The sequence below is a fragment of the Cucurbita maxima genome, unplaced genomic scaffold, assembly GCF_002738345.1.
Source record: "Cucurbita maxima cultivar Rimu unplaced genomic scaffold, Cmax_1.0 Cma_Scf00049, whole genome shotgun sequence".
NCBI classification, from domain to species: domain Eukaryota; kingdom Viridiplantae; phylum Streptophyta; class Magnoliopsida; order Cucurbitales; family Cucurbitaceae; genus Cucurbita; species Cucurbita maxima.
In genome coordinates this window covers 471,624-488,484 of record NW_019272065.1, presented here as the reverse complement: position 1 = coordinate 488,484, position 16,861 = coordinate 471,624, and the positions used below count along the sequence as shown (strand labels likewise).

Genomic DNA, 16,861 nt, shown 5'->3' with positions numbered 1-16,861 from the left:
TAATTTTATTAAAATATATAAATTAATAGACTAAATTAATAAAAATATTCCTCGTTCCTTTTCTGAATGGTATGTATGATATTATCCACTTCGAGCATAAGCTCTTATGGCTTTACTTTAGACTTCTCCAAAAAGTCTCATATCAATAAAAATAGTATTCCTCATTTATAAATTTATGATCTTCTATTAAATTAACCAACTTGTGACTCACTCCCAATAATTCTCAATAAAGTACAGGTGCATATTTTTTCTAAATAATCGTTAGCTTTTTTAAATAGGTGCATTAATTGATTTAGGTTGAAATTGAATGAATTACTTTTAGCAAATCTTATAATTATAATTATTTTATACGATATGAATTAATTTAATAATAATAATTTACCCATAAAAGTCCATTTTTGTTAGAAATTTAACAATAAGCTAACCAGAGGAATCATTTACTCATTTTAAATATTTAAAATTATAATAAGTAATATGAAATAAAACTTAAACTATCACCAAAATTATAATTTAACAAAAAAAAAAAAAAAAACGGTAAAACAAAAATGAGACAAACTTGAAAATTTAAATAACTAATAAAATGTGAACACTTTTTTTAATCGAACCCAATCTATTTAAATATTTTTTAAAAAAATCTTGATTATTTTTAATCATGTTCAATTTATTTTATTTAAAATCAAGCTAATATTAGCTTTTGAATTAAGTTTCCCTATAAAATTACTATTTTATCTCACTAACATTTTAAAATTCCAAATCTATCCTTTTTCATATATTTTTGACATCTATTCTCGTAATATCAACATCGAAGTTATAAAAAATTACTTTTTTTTTTAATTTTTTATAACAAGCATTTTTATATATCTTAATCAAATAATTTATTTTAAACAAAGTTACTAACAATATATAATTTAAAATAATTATTTTATAATAAATTTGTTAAAACTAAACAAGATTTCTAAAACTACCAAAATCTCGGAGGCTAAGTGGAGCATTGACAGAGTTGCAGAGAGGGAAAGATCACGGCCGAAGATGGAATCCACTTCAATCCCATCCATGTTCACATTACTTCAAAAAATGGCGAAAAGGTAAGGAAATTTTTGGCTTCGGGGTTGGTGAAGCAGTTGCCTGGCTCCTTCCGTGGCTTCAATTCTGGTTCTAGAGGACCCCATTTGCAGCCATGGCGGGCCCTAAGAATTGCTATCGCTTCCCAGTGAGTTCTTTCCACGAACCTCATCTATTGACTTTGCCCATGTTTCTCAACTCCTCGCCTTCAACTTTCCCTGCCATTCTTCATTTCTTAAATTAAGATTGTCGTTTTCATCTGTTAATTCTAGTTCTCGAACCAATCACTTGCTATTGAAACGATATTATGCACCGTAGAATCAGATTGCCCGTTCGTTAATCTCGGTTCGTTAGCTGACCTGACCAATTGACTTGTAGCTGCCGTGTGAAGACTCTCAAAACATTGCCGAGTCCGTCTTCTATCGTTCCACAGTTTTCTACGTTATTTGGGCATTTTTCCCCCTGGGGTTTCTTCCAGAATTGCTAATTAGCTTGAATTCATGGTTCTTGCAATCCTATGAAAAGCGTAAAAGGTTCCATTCTCAGATTCTGATCTTTTTTCTTTTTGTTATTAATCTGTGGTGCTGTTCTCTTTTTTAATATCTTCACATGTTCTGTTTAGACGCGTATTTCTTTTTGTTATAACAGATGGACCGATTTGAATAGAAGTGTTGTTTTCTTAATTGATTATTTTCTTGGGCGTTGAACTGGTTTGTCATTTGGATTATCATGGACAGTAGAAACTTGAAGCAGGTGCAGGAACTGGAATTCGGTGGACTCTGTTTTCTTTATTACTGGGAGAATTGTAGACAATTCTTCCAATTAGATGGTGATTTAGTTTGTGGGTATTTTAGTGCTTGAAGCATTGTTGAAATTGGAAATCAAGGCTTGGCTTGGATTGTTGAACATTTTGTTATGTTCTCTTAATCCTTTCCTTTGACTTGTAGTTGATTTTTCCTGTTTGATATCCAGATTGATTCTGAGCTACTTTTAGATCAGTACCTGAAGAGTCATTGTTTTGATTTCAGGAGGCATGCGTTGGTTTTTCTCACTTTGTATTTGTGACAAGAGGGATAAACCAATGAACTCGAATACGACACCGGTTATGTCCACTAATTCCACGAACACTGAGGCTGAAGCTGGTAGATCTGGTTCTGAACTTAATTCACAAAATGTTTCTAACAGTAGCTCAGAATCCTCAAGGAGAAATTATATACAAAGCATGTCTGAAAGAGCTAGCAACCTCCGAGTCTTTACTGTGTCCGATCTCAAATCAGCTACTAAAAATTTCAGTCGAACTTTTATGGTCGGAGAAGGTGGTTTTGGATGCGTTTATAGAGGGTTAATCAAGAGTGCAGACGATCCATCTCAAAAAATAAAAGTTGCTGTCAAACAGCTTGGTAAAAGAGGATTGCAGGCAAGCTTTCTGTCTTGTGAAATTAAGTAGCAAGCTTTAGTCTTGATCAAAGGTTAAGGCTAACTTAACTTTCTTTTTCATTTGAAAATATCTTATTGAGCAAAGTGCATTAGCAATTCCAGGGAAGATAAAGAATATTGGTGGGTTTTATAGAGTTTTTTTGCATACTTTCATGGAAGATATAGTGTATTCTTGTATTCATGTGTAAGTCGTAATGAGTATAACTTACATGAAACAATCGTCATTACTGAATGCATCATATATGGCTTTCATACACTACCTTGGCAAATGTATGTTCTAAACCAAACTGTTGTATGGCGAACAGCTACATGCTACTTTTGAATTGATTATAGAAAATACACTAATGACATATTATAATCTTCTTGTGAGGTCGGATATGGAAACATTTCCCTAGTAGACACATTTTAAAATTGTGAGGTTGACACGATACGTAATGGGCCAAAGTAGACAATATCTACTAGCGGTGGCTTGGGCTATTACAAATGGTATCAGAGCTAGGCTCCAAGCGGTGTGCCAACAAGGACAATGGGCCTCAAAAGAGGTGGATTGTGAGGTCCCATATTGATTTGAGAGGGGAACGAAACATTCTTTATAAGGGTGGGGAAGCCTCTCCCTAGTAGACGCATTTTAAAACCGTGAAGTTGACCGCGATACGTAATGGGACAAAACAGATAATATCTACTAGTAGTGGGCTTGGGCCGTTAAACTTCTTCATTGTGATTGTGATTTTCATTTTGCATGATCACAAGAAATCATCCAAGGATTAGTTGTTTGCATATTGAATGTCTGCCCTCTTGTTTGCAGGGTCACAAGGAGTGGGTGACAGAAGTGAATTTTCTTGGATTTGCTGAACATCCAAACCTTGTTAAATTGGTTGGCTACTGTGCTGACGACGACGAAAGAGGAATACAGCGTCTACTGGTTTATGAGTTTTTGGCTAATGGAAGCGTGTTGGACCATTTATCGAGTCGAGAGACAACTCTTTCCTGGGCCATGAGATTAAGAATTGCCCGGGATACTGCTCGCGGACTAACATATCTTCATGAAGAATTAGATGTTCAGGTACTTTTCTTCCTTTGTGTAAGCAACTTTTCCTGGGCTTTTGGGTCATGTATCTTTATTCCCTGAAAAATTTTACAGATAATCTTCCGGGATTTCAAATCTTCGAACATTCTTCTGGATGAACAATGGAATGCGAAGCTATCGGACTTCGGACTCGCCAGGCTAGGACCTCCAGAAGGGTTTACTCATGTCTCCACAGCGGTATGCTCAAATAGTACCACCCCCTTTACTTAATATAAATCAAATACTGCTCATTCCGACCACAAAAACCAAACACGCTCATGAGCGCACACACAGATAAAAATCTGACACGCTCGTGAGCTATTTTTTATGCTGCACTGTCTTGAACTCGTACCTCGGTGCTTAATAGGATTGTCATTGTAGAGGTCAGCTTTGGCTTTTGACAAGAATCATAATGCTGTAGTTTTGTTTAGAACTTTTTGTGTTTTCTTAGCACTCAATAAATATGACCACAATGCACACCAGATTGTAGGAACAATGGGATATGCAGCTCCTGAGTATGTTCAGACTGGACGTCTCACATCCAAGACTGACGTATGGAGCTATGGGGTCTTCCTATATGAACTCATAACTGGTAGGGTCCCCATAGACCGAAACCGTCCAAAGAGCGAGCAGAAGCTTTTAGAATGGGTAAGGCCATATCTGTCAGACACAAAGAAGTTCCAGCTAATACTGGATCCGAAGCTGAAGGGGAAATCACACATCAAATCTGCATATAAGCTGTCGAATGTAGCGAACCGTTGCCTTGTTCGAAATCCGAAGAATCGTCCAAAGATGAGCAATATTTTGGAAATGGTTAGCCAGATTGCAGAAGCATGGACAGAAACGGGAAACTCTCAAGCTCCCTTGGAAACTCTTACATCATCAAAAACTCCCAAGCCTGCCGAACCATGGAATGATAGAAAAACCATAGATTCTCGACGTAGAGACTATGGCTGGTTTTCGTGTTTATCGGCACCGAAGCTTTTGAGAACGTGCTGATTGAAGTAAAAGTTAACGAGTTTGGCCGATCGATTTCAAGTGCCAGGTAGATGATAATCCTGTAACATATGCTTCTGTTTTTGTGCAGATAAAAGTGGCTAGAACAGCTGCATTTCCATGCACTAAATCCATTTTTTCCCCTTCTGTTCTTCTTTTTCTTGTTTGAACAAGTTGATAAGCTTATCATAGTTGTTAGCAGTGAAGGCGTTTTATTGTTTAGACAGTCCGCTTGCTTTCTCTTGGCTTTTGAAGAACATCATGTAAGCATCTGTGACTCAGAGGCTGACTAATTGTAAAGTCATATTTAACATCACAATATACATAATAATACTTTTGTTTTTGTTCGTTTTTCAAATGAATGTTATTCAATTTCGATATCTTATATTATTGATATACTCAAAATAATAATAAAATAATACACTTATATTCATTATACTACTGATATACTCAAAATATAGACGAGACTAATTTACTAAATTGACCTGGAGTGACCATTTCAATTTTACTTTTTTGAATATTTTATTTTAATCAAAATTAGTTTAATTTCTGTAATAGAATATTAAAATCGAAATTATATTTTTTGAAAAATAGCGATGGCTAGCGTACAAGATGACATTAAAATATTATTCACATGAATTACAATAAATGATAAAATAATAAATAATCATTTTTAAAATAATTTTTAACCATGGCAAAACTTCCAAGAATCAATTTCTTTGTCATTGCCACGTCATAGTATGAAAATAATGTATTGGGAACCAATAAATGCTTCAAATTGCATTTTATTTTGTTTTTTTTTTTTCTTTACTTGAGTGGCAACACCTATAATCAAGAATTTATATAAATGGAAGATAATTTTTAAATATACCCATTTTATCCTTTTCAGGTTGGGATGCAATTAATCTGAGTCGTATTCGTTGATAAAGAGAATGTGTAACGTTTAGGGTGTACAAAACCTAAACCCTATCCGATAACACGACAACCTAAACCAAGCATGAACTTTCGAGTAGGGTTGGGTTCATTTTTCTGAACTCGAACTGAATCGATTCGGTTCGTGGGACAAGGACTTCGAGTTGACCCAAGCCAAATAAAAATATATAGAACATATCAAGAATACTCCCGTATTAATGGGTTTGCAAGAGTGGTACTAGTCTAATGAGATTCACGTTCAAGTTCATGCCAATCCAACCAACCCGAACTTTTGGTTGAGTAAAAAAAAAATCCTTCAACCCAAACCATGGACATCCTGCTTGTGGGTGTAATCGATTTTATAAATGTGAGACATCATCCAACTCATTTACATTATTTAGTTGAATTGTTTAATATTTTAATTATTTTTCTTAATTTCTTCTGAAATTTTTAATTATTCTTAGATAACATATGGTAACTAAAATTACGATCTAACCGTTGAAATGTTTGTACCGACACATGGTAATTAAAAAGATTTAGTGCGCATAGTTTATACTAATTTTTGTGCTAAAAAATAAAAAATAAATAACATAATAAAATATAGAATTTATAGACATGTGGCTGAACGTTGGTAATTTCACAACGCATTAACCGCACAGTAACTGTAAAATTTTGTCGTCGTCATCTATTGCATCCGTACGCTTCTTTAAATGTGCAGTTCTCCGCAACTTTTCTGCTTTCTCAACATTTCTTCGATAAGAAACTTCATTCTTAAACCTCGTTGATCGCTCTCACCTTTGATTGAACTGGAGGTCAGTGCTTGTTTTTATGCTTAATGTCATATTTTCACTTTCTGATATGCAACTGATTCGTTGATCCAATCCGCCGTTGTCTTAAGGTTCCTATTTTCTTTGACCAAGTGCTTTGGTTCTTTAATCGTTCTTCTGTTCGTTTTTCAGTTGCCGTTATATCCTTGTTGTTGTTTATACGAGTTCTGTTGTTTGTTTGATTTTGATTTATCCACTCTTGAAAGCTTTGGATTGGTTTGTATGGTTTTTTTTATCCGCATTCGAAGTTATAAATGTATAGAGGCGTTTCTCGTTTAGATCAAAATCAAAATATGTTTCGTATTTGATTTTTGTTTATAAGACTTGGATGTTAGAAGGTACAGTTTGAAGGAAGTTTCGAAATATCCACGAGAACTTGATGTTCTATTGATTATTGATTATTGATTATTGATCTCGTTTCGTGCTTGTAATCTAGTAGTTCATCATTTTCCTCGTAGGTAGGAGTTGTTGGGTTAGGCATTTTGCAAACTTGTCAAACAGCTACTTCTCTGGAGGAGAAACTACCATTACTTGAGTAGTTGTGACGAGAAGATAGTTATGAACGATTATAATTCCGATGCCAGTAGGTGGGGTCTTCGTTTTTTCAATGGGGACTCATCCTATAGTACCGAGTACTTTCATGACATGGCACAACATGATGTTAATTTCTATGACTATTATCATGGAAATCGTTGCAATAATGAAGTTAACCACGTGGAGAACGATGAGATTATTGCACACACTCTTCAGGAGGAGTTTACCCAATTAGAAATCGCAGAGGCCTCGGGCTGTTCAAATGCAGAAGAGCCCTGCCAAACATCTAATTTTGCGCTGGGTTGGAACAATCTGTCCTCAAGAAACTACAGTTCAGGTTGTTACAATACTAACCATCTTATTCTTCTTTCCCTATACATGTGTGATAATGATCCTTACAAGTGCGCACAATTTTTTTTTTACAATCTGCAGAAAATGATTCGGTTGAAGATGAAGTTGAAACTATGGAGCCTTCTAGTTCATGTTCTAGTCCAGGTCATGAAGATAATTACTGTCCTTACGGGCATGAGAATCAAGTAGATTGGAAAATGGATCAAATGATTCCAGCGCCTGTGAGATTTTCTATAATTACATTTTTTTTATTTTGGTGTAGTAGTTGAAATAAATTATAGATTCATTATAATGAAAATATTCCCTCTTCGACCGATCATTGTATGTCAGACTTTGTATGGAGCATGCTTCTTTGCAGGGACTTGTGACTGCTGACATCTAGGAATATTTTATATCTAGTTAGAATTTGGAATTGTTCTCCTCTTGATTGGGAAATATTTTGATATGATTTCCGTAGGTGCTTTTCTTTTTTCCTTTTCGGAATTAATTTGGGATATTTTGAACTATTCTTACATCATTCGTGCATGTGTCAGTCTGAAATGGGCACTGGAATAAACATTTGGTAGACGTTTTCTCTGTGAACCATCGACATGATCATTCCCGCTATTACTGATTCTTGATTCCCAGCATGCTCTCTATTCATTTAATTGTTTGGACGAGAACCAAGGAATCTTGTCAAACAATATGCTTTCAAAGGCTGATCTCTAGTTCTTTTCTAATCTGTGCTAACATATGTATGTGGCATGGTATTATCCATAGGTTTGTCTGTCTACTACAAAGTTGACTTAAAACTTCTCATGTGATTGTGCAGCATGTCCCAAGAACTAATGGTGAGATTCCTCCAATTGATGAAGTAACTTCAGATCATCAAAGGTTGCTGGATAGGTAATATCTCAAAAACTCTCTTTTGTTCAACATTGAATTTTGGGTATTAACTGTTATGTCTGTCCACTGCCTTTCCAATCCTAGGTTGAAGGTATTTGATTTTGTTGAACGCAAGGTTAAAGGGGATGGTAAACCGTCAGGTCAGTTGTTTCTCAGGCATGTGGTTCTGGTCACAATTGAACAGTTTGGATTACCTGACATACTCATATCATTTTCGATTCTCAGTTCCGTGCCTTATCAGATCAACTATTTGGAACATCTGAACGCCACAAGTTGGTGAGAGAAAATGTTGTGAATCAGGTTTTTGTCATTGTTGCTCATAGCTTTAGTACCTTGTATCTTTCACATATAATTGACTACTTAACATGGTTTTCTATGTGTCTTTTTTTTTTCCATACCAGCTCAAGTCACACCGGGAGATTTATGAGGGATATGTTCCCATGGGATACGATGATTATTTGGAAAAGATGTCCGTGTATTTTGAACTTCTATTTATTTCACCATTTTTCATCCTCCTTTTCTAATCTTATTTGGATAATTCTTATTTTGAAATGTTTACAGGAGTGGTGAATGGGGTGATCATGTAACACTACAGGAAGCTGCAGATTGGGTACGGTCACCGCATCACCTTGTCTCCGGCTTTGAAGTGTTTTCTATAGATGGTGTTGGAAGTTTAAAATAAATTTGTTGTTCGTTCATGCAGTGATCCCTAATCATGTCAATTACTTGAATACAGTAGCTAGCTTGATATGAAAATGAAAAAAATCATGTCCTCCATATGTCGTATAAGAACTCTGTCCATTCCTTCCCCAACCCCCCAAAACGAGAATATGTTTCCTCCCTCCATTCCTCCTTCCCCCTTTCTACTTTATTGTTTTGAGAAATTTGTCATTTATGAGTAAAGCAAAATGTCCCCTGATGACCGTTTTATGTTGCAGTATGGCGTTAAGATATTCGTTATGGCTTCTTTCAAGGAAACTTGTATAGAGATCATCCCTAATTTCCAGAAGAAAAAACAAGGTCTGAACTCAACTCTCTCGTTTTTCTTTGCAATTCCGTAAATTTGACTGAAGAAAAATGGTCTGTGAATACTCATTCATGCTCTGTTTTCCAGTGTTATTATATTCTGTGTACTGGAGAAACAGTATCTCTTTCTAATAAACAAAAAACCCTTCTTTCGGATCAAAAAGGGGGGATTTCCAACATTTACTTTTTTTCGACTTCCCTCCTTTTGTAATCCACCTTTCTTTAGGAACGTGAATCAATGTTACATGTATGTAATTTTGTTTGTAAAGAGCTTCACTTACTATTCCTGTGTGCAATATGCAGTCATTTTCCTGAGCTTTTGGGCAGAGGTGCATTACAATTCAATCTATCCTCAACGGGGTAACTATTTTTAGTCTTCTATTCATAGTGAACTTAGCTGCCTGATACTTATCACTCATATGTTATATGTAAGGTTCATTTCTTCAATTTCCTCAATTCCATAACTCACAGCTCTATATTCACTCGGATGTTTCCTCAGATGCAGCTGTGCAATCAAATGACTATAGAAAGAGGAGAAGATGGTGGATTTTTGGATCCAAGCATTGAAACTCTAAGCAAAAGGTGCATTACGTCTTCTCTCCTGCTTTTCCCCTTACTGGTGGTCGTGGTCTTCTTTAAATTTTGAGAAGACCTGCGACCCCATTTTTTTTTTACTATTTTGAGAAACTCGGTCTGACTTTCTCTGGATCATATTCACAATTTTACATTACATAGATTAATAAAATTTGCTGGCTTCTTGCACTTTGTTAACCCTTGAATTACAAGCTCAACAGATGTAATATTATTGCTCTTGATCACATGCATTTCTATGAAAAATTATATGAATTCCCTTAAGACTGGGTTATTTCACAGGGATGGATGATATATTTTGATGAAGAGTGTTTGAGGTTTCAAAACTCATCCCAACCTGAACTGAAAGTTCATTTTTTACAAAATTTTAATAATTATTTTAGTTGACAAAAAAAAGTTCAAATAATTAATTTCCATTGCCAGGAATGTTCCTGAACTGTCCCCATTTCATGCCCCACTGAGAATATGATGTAAGACCAGGTGGACAATGGTGGGTCCATTCAATCAGTTTAGCCAGAGAAGATATTTAAATTTAAATAAAAAGAAAAAAAAAAGACGAATTTCCATTGCAGTAGAAGATTATACAGTTTCTTCATGCCTCTACAAATTCCAGCCATAACCAGAATGAGAGGAAGGTGAACGAAGAAGGGCTGGAAAAAGGGTAAGATTTCCATACTGCAATTTCAAACTGCTGTCTGTGTTCTGTTTGATCATTTCAATTTTCTATTGTTCTCTGAAGATTTCCTCCGCCTCATGTCTCTCCTCCGCCTCGTCCGCCGTTGCCGGCTGCAACAGAAGCGCAGTGAACGGCATGTACCGGTAATCATCCCCGCCAGCAGAGTAATCCATCCCGACCGGCTGGCATAAATTCAAACGGCAGCTCGGCGGTGGCATCCCGAACATTCCCTGCCCACTAGCAGCAGCCACTGCCACCGGCTGAACCCTACAAGCAACCGACGGAGCAGACGAGGCCATAACCGGAGAAACGGTGGAGATCGGAGCAGCCGGAACAGTCCCAGTACCAGTGGCTGCGATGATAGAGGGCTCAGCCTGACGGAGAAGCCACTCGATGGTCTCGCCATCAGAACGATGGCCAAGCTCGCACGTCAACTGAAAGATGCGAGCGGCACAGAGAGCCGGCATGCGGACGCGGCGCCCTCGGCCGTTGACCTTGGTGTGGCGGTCCCTCGAAGAGGACGAGGACAAAGCGGTGGAGGATTTGCGATGGACGACGGGTTGCGTGGTGTTGGGCAGAGATGAATCAGTGTCGACTGCGAGTGAGTGAGAAGCGGTGGGCTGAGAATGGGGATCGGAGGAAGAGGGAAATTTGTGGGGAAGGATTTCGGATACCATAGTTGAAATAGTATGATGATTTGATTTCAGAAGAGGAAGAAATGAAAAGGGGATTTTGTGCTTGTTGATGTTAGAAGGGTGTTAGGGTTCCGATCAGAATGGCAGAGACTAAGGCGAAGGGGGGATATTAGGGTTCTGAGGTAATAATATAAATACTGGCTCCCCATGTCGTGGAGTCGGATAATCAGAGTGGGATGCATGGTGACTTGGACAAGCATCACTGTGACACATGGCTTCTCGTTTCTCGCTTCAGCCTGTGTGATGTGGGGTTCACTTATTATGTTCTATTCCCTATTAGTTAAATGATTCTTTTAGTAACTAATGGCTTAAGTCCAATCTCCTACAAAATCCAATTTCATTACCAACCATTACTAACCACCTTAGAATTTGTTGGTAAGCTATTGACGTTTTATCTGCATCTTCTTGACTAAGATCCAGAAAGAAGAGGTTCGCTTTGTATGGGATGAACTCGCAAAGACTCGAAGTTACACCAAGAGAAATTTGTATAAGAAAGGAGATGAGATTGAAGAGAGAGAGAGAGAGTCGTGGGGGTGGGGACAGATTAAAAACCAAGAGGGAAACACAATTTAAGCTTACCAAGGATGAGGTACAAGAGAGAGTGATATGAACAAAAAAAAAAAAAACATCAATCATATAATATATTTCAATGACGATGTGAAGAAAAAATTGTCAAAATTATCAAAAGATGTTTCAATGCATGCCACATTGAAGAAGAGTGAAGTTTGATTGTTATAAATTTTGGGTGGATTACAATTTAGAGTTTTTAGAACTTTTTCTTCACATCGTGATTGAAGTATATTGTATGATTGATGTTTTTTTTTTTTTTATTCATATCAGAGAGCTAAGCATCGACGAGCAACCAAATGAGAAGAGGACAAACGATTAGGTGAGATGAGGAGACGAAATGATTGATGTTGTGGAAGTCTGAAGCACCAAGATCAAGACAAGTTGTTTGGGAGTATGTAAATGGTTGGTAGTGTGAGCAAGATATGATGCCAAAAAGAAATTGGCTTTTCTCAGACTACATGCAGCCTAAATAGATCAAATTAGTTATTTTTTCGAACTTTTATTGGTTTGATAAGTTCTACACAAACTGCAATATGTTAGTCATAAAAATAATAAGTACTACAAATTTAAGGAAGAATAAGAACTCAATTAAACATATCTTAGTTGAAGTTATATGAGTTGAAGTATATACATCATTATGTGCATCCCAAGCATAAATCATCACTATATTAGGATTATTGTAGCTCGTTCTTTGATTATCTAAATGAAAAAAAAAGAACATTCTTCCCTCCGCCGGATTTGACCTACTTTAACCCGCATGTAAATTTCAGAAGGATATGAATATTTATTGGGCCTGGACGTGAAAACTGTTGGGCGTTGGATTCTTAGTTGAAAGGGCCTAATCTGTTACATTCAGTCATTTCAATCAACTAACCCAGCGAGTCAAGAACTCCCCCAATCTTTGAATCAAAAAGAGTGCAGAAGAAAGAAAAAGAAAAGAATCTTGTCCCGGTTTCGGGGTGTGAATTGCTCTGCGAAGCCACTGATAAGTCTCTGAACGAACCCATTGCTTACCAAGTTTCTCAGAAGGAATCCACCGAAAATAAGGACCCAGATCATTCACAGAGACTGAACGGCGAGAAAATTACCAGTGAACAGTTCTAAGAGACTTTCAAAAGGAACCGAGAAGCGTCCTTCATCCTTCTTCTGTTCTTCTTCCTCCTCCTCCTCCTGTTCTTCAGGTAGTATTTGCAGTTTGATATTATGCTCATTTCTTTGCTTTGTGTGATTTTCCTGTTTGGTTTGGCACAAATGTGATGCTTAGAGAGTTTTGTTCAGAATATTTAGAGTTGGGTTTTTCCTTATTTGGATTTTATAGTGCCTCAAATGACTATGAATGTTGTTTGTGAATCGAATGTGCCCATTAGCTATGCAATGCGGAGTATGCAGAAAGCGCCTATGTAGGACTTTGAGAAGAGTTTAAACACCATGAAAATTTTGAAAATAGTTTTCTAATTGGCTTAAAGCTTACAAAAGTTGTATCATATTCATCATTAATCGATATTGATGTCTTTTATCATTTAGTTTTCCCAAATTAGCTTTCTCCATACATCAAATGCTTGTAAAAATGCCGCATCTACTCAGGTTCATGTTTGTTATGAAATCCTGCAGTTTCTATGTTACGTGAGCAAGCGACTCCAGCTCGATACTTTCCAACCCCATTTCTTTCACAAGAACAGCAGTGTGAATGTAGACCTCAATTACAAATACTTCGTGATAAAACATCCCAGGTTAGAGTTCTCTGCATATTTATGTTTGTGAGATCCCACGTCACTTGGAGAGGAGAACCAAACATTCTTTATAAGGGTGTGAAAACCTCTCACTAGTAGACACATTTTAAAACTATGAGGCTGACGGCGATACGTAATGGGTCAAAGCGGACAATATATGCTAGCGGTAGGCTTGGGATATTATAAATGGTATCAAAGCCAGACACCGAGCGGTGTGCCATCTAGGACGCTGGCCCCAAAGAGGGTGGATTGTGAGATCTCACATCGGTTGGAGAGGGGAACAAAGCATTCTTTATAAGGATGTGAAAACCTCTCCCTAGTAGACGTATTTTGAAACCGTGAGGCTGACGGCGATACGTAATGGGCCAAAGTGGACAATATTTGCTAGCGGTAGGCTTGGGCTGTTACCATATTGGATTATAGGGGTACTTTGTGGTTTTCTTAAAAACCCAGTCAATTGACGCTTGTTTCGTGAATGGCGTTATGTTTATTTGGATGTACACTCATTTATTGTTCTAACAATGTAGTTGTGAATTGTAATCTTTCCATGAGAGTATGCTCAATGAAAGTAAGACATTACACTTTTTATCAGCAATGAAGGAGCGTACATCCTAGAAAAACATACAGCCATTCGCGACAGAACGAGAGTTTTATATCTTTAAGAAAACCATAATGTCTGTGCTGGTGTCTGTATTCATGTTTTTTTCCAACACGATTATGCATATGCAAGTATTTATATGTACCTGCGTCTCCACTGCATTTGGGAATTCTAATTAATGGCTCATTTGATGCCCATTATGAAGAAGACACTAAATAGGAGGTTGATTGAGGAGTGTTTGAATTGACGAAGGTAGCCAAAGCAACCGTGAGCATCTTGTCTGGAAACTTGCATCAATCGGTTGAGTGGCTTGGTTTATTATCATCGTAAGATGAACTAAACTTCCTTTTCCTCACCATTCTTATCAATCAATATAAAGATGAAAATCCGTATCAATTATATAATTTCTGTCATATTGAGTAAATACAATCATTTTGCAGATCGTTAGTGGGTGAGTCCAAATAGGGCAGGGTGGGGCTGAGATGGGGATGGGGAATTTAAGCCCCATCCTCGGACATGTTCAGCTAACAGGGAGGAATATCTCCTTGCTCATGCTTCCTCCCTTGTTGCCCGCCCCATTTAAGATTGGGTTCCTACGACCCTCCTTCCTGTAGGTTAAATGAATGTGAGATCCCACATCGGTTGGAGAGGAGAATGAAGCCATTCGAGATGGGTTCCTTACAACCCTCTTTCCTGTAGGTTAAATGAATGTGAGATCTCATATCAGTTGGGAAGGAGAACGAAACATTCTTTATAAGGGTGTGGAAACCTCTCCCTAGCATATGCGTTTTAAAAATCTTGAGGGGAAGTCCGAAAGGGAAAGCCGAAAGAGGACAATATCCACTAACGGTGGGCTTGGGCTATTACAATGAGCATTTCTAATTTTTCTAATATTACGTGTACAATTTAGGATAGCCACATTTGGTACGATATTTCATTGCAACCATAACCTTGCTCATTTTGGGATATATTCATTGATTAGTTCTCTAAGCGAGGAGAGAACTGTAAAGTCAACCAGGCTGCAATATAGACGGTCTAAGAAGATAAGGGTGCCAAAACACGTAACAATGATTCATGAGACTTATAATTCTTTGGGGAAGATGCACGGAGAAAAACAAGTAAAAATTTTGATCCTAAGAATCTTCTACGACTGTTCTTGTGGGCTCCTGAAACAAAGAAGCTTTTAACAGTTCAAGAAGAGTCTGAGTTGATTGTCCAAATCCAGGTATGCATGTGAAGGCTATATTGTTTGTGTGTTTTCAGTTTTCATGTCTTCAATTCATTAGGCTTGTTATACGTGCTTGATAAAGTAACTTTTAACAGGATTTAATAATGTTGGAATTACAGTTGAGAGATTGGATAAGTTACTTTTTATGTCCTGAATTTCGTGTTCATTGCAGCAACCTGCATGGGCTGACCATGATACCACTTTTCAGGTATCTTTCACTTCTTCTCTTTACTTTTGACCTATAAAATAGGACATAAAAGTGAACAAGGACAGGATACGACTTTAAACATACTGATTTATGAATCTAAGATTTTGGTTTCTTACCTTCTATAAAGTTTGCATCCATATCGATTGGAGAGAAGAACAAAATACTATTTATAAGAGTGTGGAAACTTCTCCCTAACAGACGCGTTTTAAAAAATCTTAAGGGGAAGCCCGAAAGAAAAAATTGAAAAGGAACAATATCTGCTATCAATGAGTTTGGTTGTTATAAGTCTAGCGCTACCTTCTTACAAATATACAAATATTGCTATGAGAAAAGGAACACTTGTAGAGCCATGCAGATTTGCTAGGTTACCAATGAAATTTACTTTTTAACAGTAATTATCATCTGACAGGGAAGCTGTTTTAAATGTGAGAATAATGATGTCAGGAATGGTGATCATAGTGATGTATTGCCATTATTTGAAAAATCCATCTTTCTCAGTTCCATCATTTGTCTGTTGCCAAGTTTTGGTATCAGTTCATCACTGGATAATGATTATAAGTTGCTTTGCTGGCGTCCTTTGAAGATATATTATAGTTCTGGTTTCTATCCAATAATTGAATCACAGAAAATGCATATAGATACATTCAGGGATTTATCAAAATGCATATAGATACATTCAGGGATTTATCAACCCCCTTAGATATGTAGTTTGTTGATTCATTTAGGCATATGATAAATTAGCTCTCTCTACCATAATCTGAGAATGCATTCTGAATTATATATTACAGGAAATAACTGCAAACTTTGAAGTCAAGGCACATTCGGAATCTCCTTGGCATTCTCGATCCGAATGAGAGACAGATCATTAGACTACAATTTGGGCTCAAAGATTGTAAAGAGAAGACTTCGTCGTAAATAGGCAACATGGTTGATTTATTCAGAGAGAGAGGGTGCAAAGGCTCAAGAACCGTGAGATCTCACATCGGTTGGATGTGGGAATAAAACATTCTTTATAAGTGTAGAAATCTCTTCCTAGCATACGTATTTTAAAATCATAAGACTGATAGCGATACGTAATGGGCCAAAGCGGATAATATCTGTTAGCGGTGAGCTTGGGTTGTTACAAGAACCGAGCCTTGTACAAGCTTAAACGATGCTGCAACAACCAATGACTCGGTGACTAAAACACTATACCGACTGGGAAATCGCCATCAAGCTCGAGAAAAAGAAGAAGAAACACAATTCTTTGAGCCATGGCAAGGATGGATTGTGAAATGATTGTATGGATTGTGAAGGATGGATGGAGACCCATCCATTCTAAACGCCTTTCCTAAGACCAAAAAGACCAACTCATGCTGCCTTACCACATGGCTGGACCCATTTTTATAGCATCTCCACTTTTCTTTTCTGCTTCCCTAACTATAATAATATAATTATATACACTCTAAATTTATTCTATTTTTATTTTT

General features: G+C 37.0%; 3 protein-coding genes and 1 long non-coding RNA gene across 5 annotated transcripts; 3 read left to right on the top strand and 1 right to left on the bottom strand.

The window, feature by feature from the left end:
- Positions 1–1,009: 1,009 nt before the first annotated feature.
- Positions 1,010–4,902, top strand: LOC111471176 (probable serine/threonine-protein kinase PBL19). Of its 2 annotated transcripts, none has more exons than XM_023116873.1 (5): positions 1,010–1,595; positions 2,091–2,479; positions 3,305–3,562; positions 3,641–3,763; positions 4,049–4,902. In XM_023116873.1, the coding sequence occupies exons 1-5, from the start codon at positions 1,580–1,582 to the stop codon at positions 4,562–4,564; spliced, it is 1,302 nt and encodes a 433-aa protein (XP_022972641.1). In that variant the 5' UTR covers positions 1,010–1,579; the 3' UTR covers positions 4,565–4,902. The 2 variants fall into 2 exon arrangements, with proteins under 2 accessions (XP_022972641.1, XP_022972642.1); XM_023116874.1 differs by lacking the exon at positions 1,010–1,595 and adding an exon at positions 1,633–1,815.
- Positions 4,903–6,088: 1,186 nt separating this feature from the next.
- Positions 6,089–10,241, top strand: LOC111471149. The gene is made up of 13 exons (XM_023116843.1): positions 6,089–6,100; positions 6,433–6,516; positions 6,778–7,171; positions 7,267–7,406; positions 7,997–8,070; positions 8,155–8,201; positions 8,288–8,370; positions 8,472–8,545; positions 8,632–8,680; positions 9,009–9,090; positions 9,400–9,456; positions 9,596–9,678; positions 10,111–10,241. The coding sequence occupies exons 1-12, from the start codon at positions 6,089–6,091 to the stop codon at positions 9,661–9,663; spliced, it is 1,164 nt and encodes a 387-aa protein (XP_022972611.1). The 3' UTR covers positions 9,664–9,678; positions 10,111–10,241.
- A 165-nt stretch (positions 10,242–10,406) lies between these two features.
- Positions 10,407–11,142, bottom strand: LOC111471177 (transcription factor TCP11-like). Its single transcript, XM_023116875.1, has one exon. The coding sequence runs from the start codon at positions 11,038–11,040 to the stop codon at positions 10,411–10,413; it is 630 nt and encodes a 209-aa protein (XP_022972643.1). The 5' UTR covers positions 11,041–11,142; the 3' UTR covers positions 10,407–10,410.
- Positions 11,143–11,893: 751 nt separating this feature from the next.
- Positions 11,894–16,861, top strand: LOC111471178. Its single transcript, XR_002715162.1, has 6 exons — positions 11,894–11,947; positions 12,553–12,809; positions 14,162–14,282; positions 14,939–15,181; positions 15,280–15,392; positions 16,181–16,861. It is a non-coding gene; the product is annotated as an uncharacterized LOC111471178 (long non-coding RNA).

Bases quoted from the DNA above. Each gene is read 5' to 3' on its own strand.
- LOC111471176 (XM_023116873.1), top strand. The intron at 2,480-3,304 runs GCAAGCTTTCTG...TCTTGTTTGCAG, and splicing joins TTGGTAAAAGAGGATTGCAG to GGTCACAAGGAGTGGGTGAC. The intron at 3,764-4,048 runs GTATGCTCAAAT...AATGCACACCAG, and splicing joins TTACTCATGTCTCCACAGCG to ATTGTAGGAACAATGGGATA.
- LOC111471149 (XM_023116843.1), top strand. The intron at 6,517-6,777 runs GTTTGTATGGTT...TTGTTGGGTTAG, and splicing joins CTCTTGAAAGCTTTGGATTG to GCATTTTGCAAACTTGTCAA. The intron at 8,071-8,154 runs GTAATATCTCAA...TTCCAATCCTAG, and splicing joins CATCAAAGGTTGCTGGATAG to GTTGAAGGTATTTGATTTTG.
- LOC111471177 (XM_023116875.1), bottom strand. From the start codon at position 11,040: ATGGTATCCGAAATCCTTCCCCACAAATTTCCCTCTTCCTCCGATCCC.